The following is a 2,239-nucleotide window of genomic DNA, read 5'->3' as shown; positions in this document are numbered from 1 at the left end:
GGTTGAACTGGATCATCGAAGGTCAGAAGCAAAGACATTGGTTAATAGAATGGGATTAAATACATAAAGGATATTTGTGTTGTTTAACATTTAATTATTGCAGGTTTGCGTTATATTCTGAGTTGCATTATTTTTATTCATTTTGAGGAATACTGAATCTGTGTTTTTTTGTGTGTGAGTGAGATGAATTAATGCATATTCATATTTATTTTAGAACTACAGTAACGTCTTCTGATTTCTCTCAACATGGGGACAGAAGAGCTGCCAATCAATACATTTAAAAAAAAGTAACTTGTTACTTATTTGAAAAAGTAACTCAGATATTCTCTTGTAAATTAAAAAGTAATGCGTTACTTTACTAGTTACTTGAAAAAAGTAATCCGATTACGTAACTCGCGTTACTTGTAATGCGTTACCCCCAACACTGCAGGTAATAATAAAAGCAAAAAGGTAACTTTTGCATCATCAGTTGCGGTTTGTTTATATTTTCTTCTAGTGCAACAGCCACAGAATGTCTAAAAATTTTCAGTTTGTTCATAGTTAGTAGCAGAAAAATGTGTACTCACGTGTCACGCAGAAACCACATACGGCGAAATCTCAATTTAACTTACTGGTTGAAGAGCCCAAGTTAAAGCCAATAAATGAATAAAGTTATGCAAACGAGCGCAGAACCCCACGCATGCACGTGCTACAATATTCAAAAAAAGAGAAAAGTGCGGGAACCAAAACACTACAGCAAATATGACGCAAGAGGAGGAGGAGGACTTTTACTTTCGTTTTGTACAGCGAGTATATATAAGGTCAACATCATACAAATGTTACATTAGTATCTCAATCTCCAGACCTATGAGATCACTTCCTCCTGCGACGTGTGCCTGCAGAACGGATGCGAGCAGCCTGACGGATGTTCATGTATCTTTCTTCTACATCTACATCTTGCTGGAGAGAGAGGCAGAGAGTCTGATGATGAAGAATGGATGAAGGGGAGGTGGGAGTGGAGGTGCTAGAAGGGGTGCTAGGGTTGACCAGGGGTCCCATCACTGGAGCTTCTCTGCTCCTGTCTATCTCCACTATCCCAGGGTCTGAAGATCTTTGTTTCTCCTCTCTGTCCTTCAGTCTGGTTAGACTGTTACTCAGGGTGAGGTTCTCCTGCTGCAGAATCCTGATCCTCACTGAGTTTGCCTTCAGCTGCTGCTCCATATCACACATCACATCACCTGTAGCTGCGGCACACACAGACAACTGGTTATGAATGACAGTTAAGAGAGGGAATCACAAGAAATGTAACCATTTTAGTTCCTCTTCCGAAAGGTATTTGTTTGTAGACTTTCAAATGAGGCTTTGCAGTCTTTTGAAAGAGGCGACATCAATTCAATCCAATAATTGGCCTTAACTATGTATAAGATAATAATACTAAAATGTGTTAACAACTTATTTTTTAAAATACTTCTGCCAGAAATACAATTAATTAAGCCTCACAGGCCTTATGCACAACTAACCAAAAGTTGTAAGCTGTATGATTAATTCACTGGAAAACAAATGTCTCATAAAAGTTGTTCGTTAGTTAGAGAATCAATCAAGTTTTGATTTACTGAAAAGAACCAACTCAAGAGTCGCGCAGTATGTTCATGAATCAGACGACAGTGGTCGTGCTGTATGTGACTTGTTAGAGTCATACATTGGGGAAATGCTGATGTTTTTTGTTTACTATACATCCGGCTCATAGAGTTCTTCTTTCAGGTAACTGGCCTACACTGGTCACACTGCATGTTTGTGCACTTAAAAGGATCCGGTTCACAAGAGTCATTTGTTCTCGAATCGGACCTCACTGGTTTCTGTATGTTTTGTGCTGTAGATTCAGTAGCAGTGCTCCTGAAAAGTATAAAGCAGATTAGTGCCCACCCACTTCTTCAGCAGAACAGCATTCTAGCATACTACTGTTACTCATACTCTTGCTGATCCAAACACAAACAATGCCAGAATATACAGTGCATAAAGAAGGATGCACTTACGGACCAAATGCTATGTTACCTTACTCTGTTCACCACAGTTCAAATGTTTTACCTTTAGTACAAATAACATTCTTGTATTTAGACGTTGTAACTAAGACTATTTGCCTGTGTAAACGAGATGCTGATGGAGGGGAAGTCGTGGCCTAATGGTTAGAGTTGGACTCGTAACCCAAGGTTGTGGGTTCGAGTCTCGTACCGGCAGAGATTGTTGGGGGGGGGGGGGGGGA

At 39.7% G+C, this 2,239-nt stretch overlaps 1 protein-coding gene across 1 annotated transcript in view; it reads right to left on the bottom strand.

Annotated features, from left to right (window-relative positions):
- The window catches only part of ccdc157 (coiled-coil domain containing 157), a 9,021-nt gene that overhangs the window by 1,132 nt on the left and 5,650 nt on the right, over nt 1–2,239 (bottom strand). The window contains exon 9 of the mRNA XM_016232411.1: nt 567–1,223. Within this exon, the coding sequence (XP_016087897.1) occupies nt 853–1,223 (371 nt within the window). The 3' untranslated portion in view covers nt 567–852. The remainder of the gene's footprint in view (nt 1–566; nt 1,224–2,239) is intronic.

This window comes from Sinocyclocheilus grahami, unplaced genomic scaffold, assembly GCF_001515645.1.
Source record: "Sinocyclocheilus grahami isolate Dianchi unplaced genomic scaffold, SAMN03320097.WGS_v1.1 scaffold410.1, whole genome shotgun sequence".
NCBI lineage: Eukaryota > Metazoa > Chordata > Actinopteri > Cypriniformes > Cyprinidae > Sinocyclocheilus > Sinocyclocheilus grahami.
The sequence above is the reverse complement of the archived record's forward strand: the minus strand, read 5'-3'. Positions and strand labels throughout refer to the sequence as shown.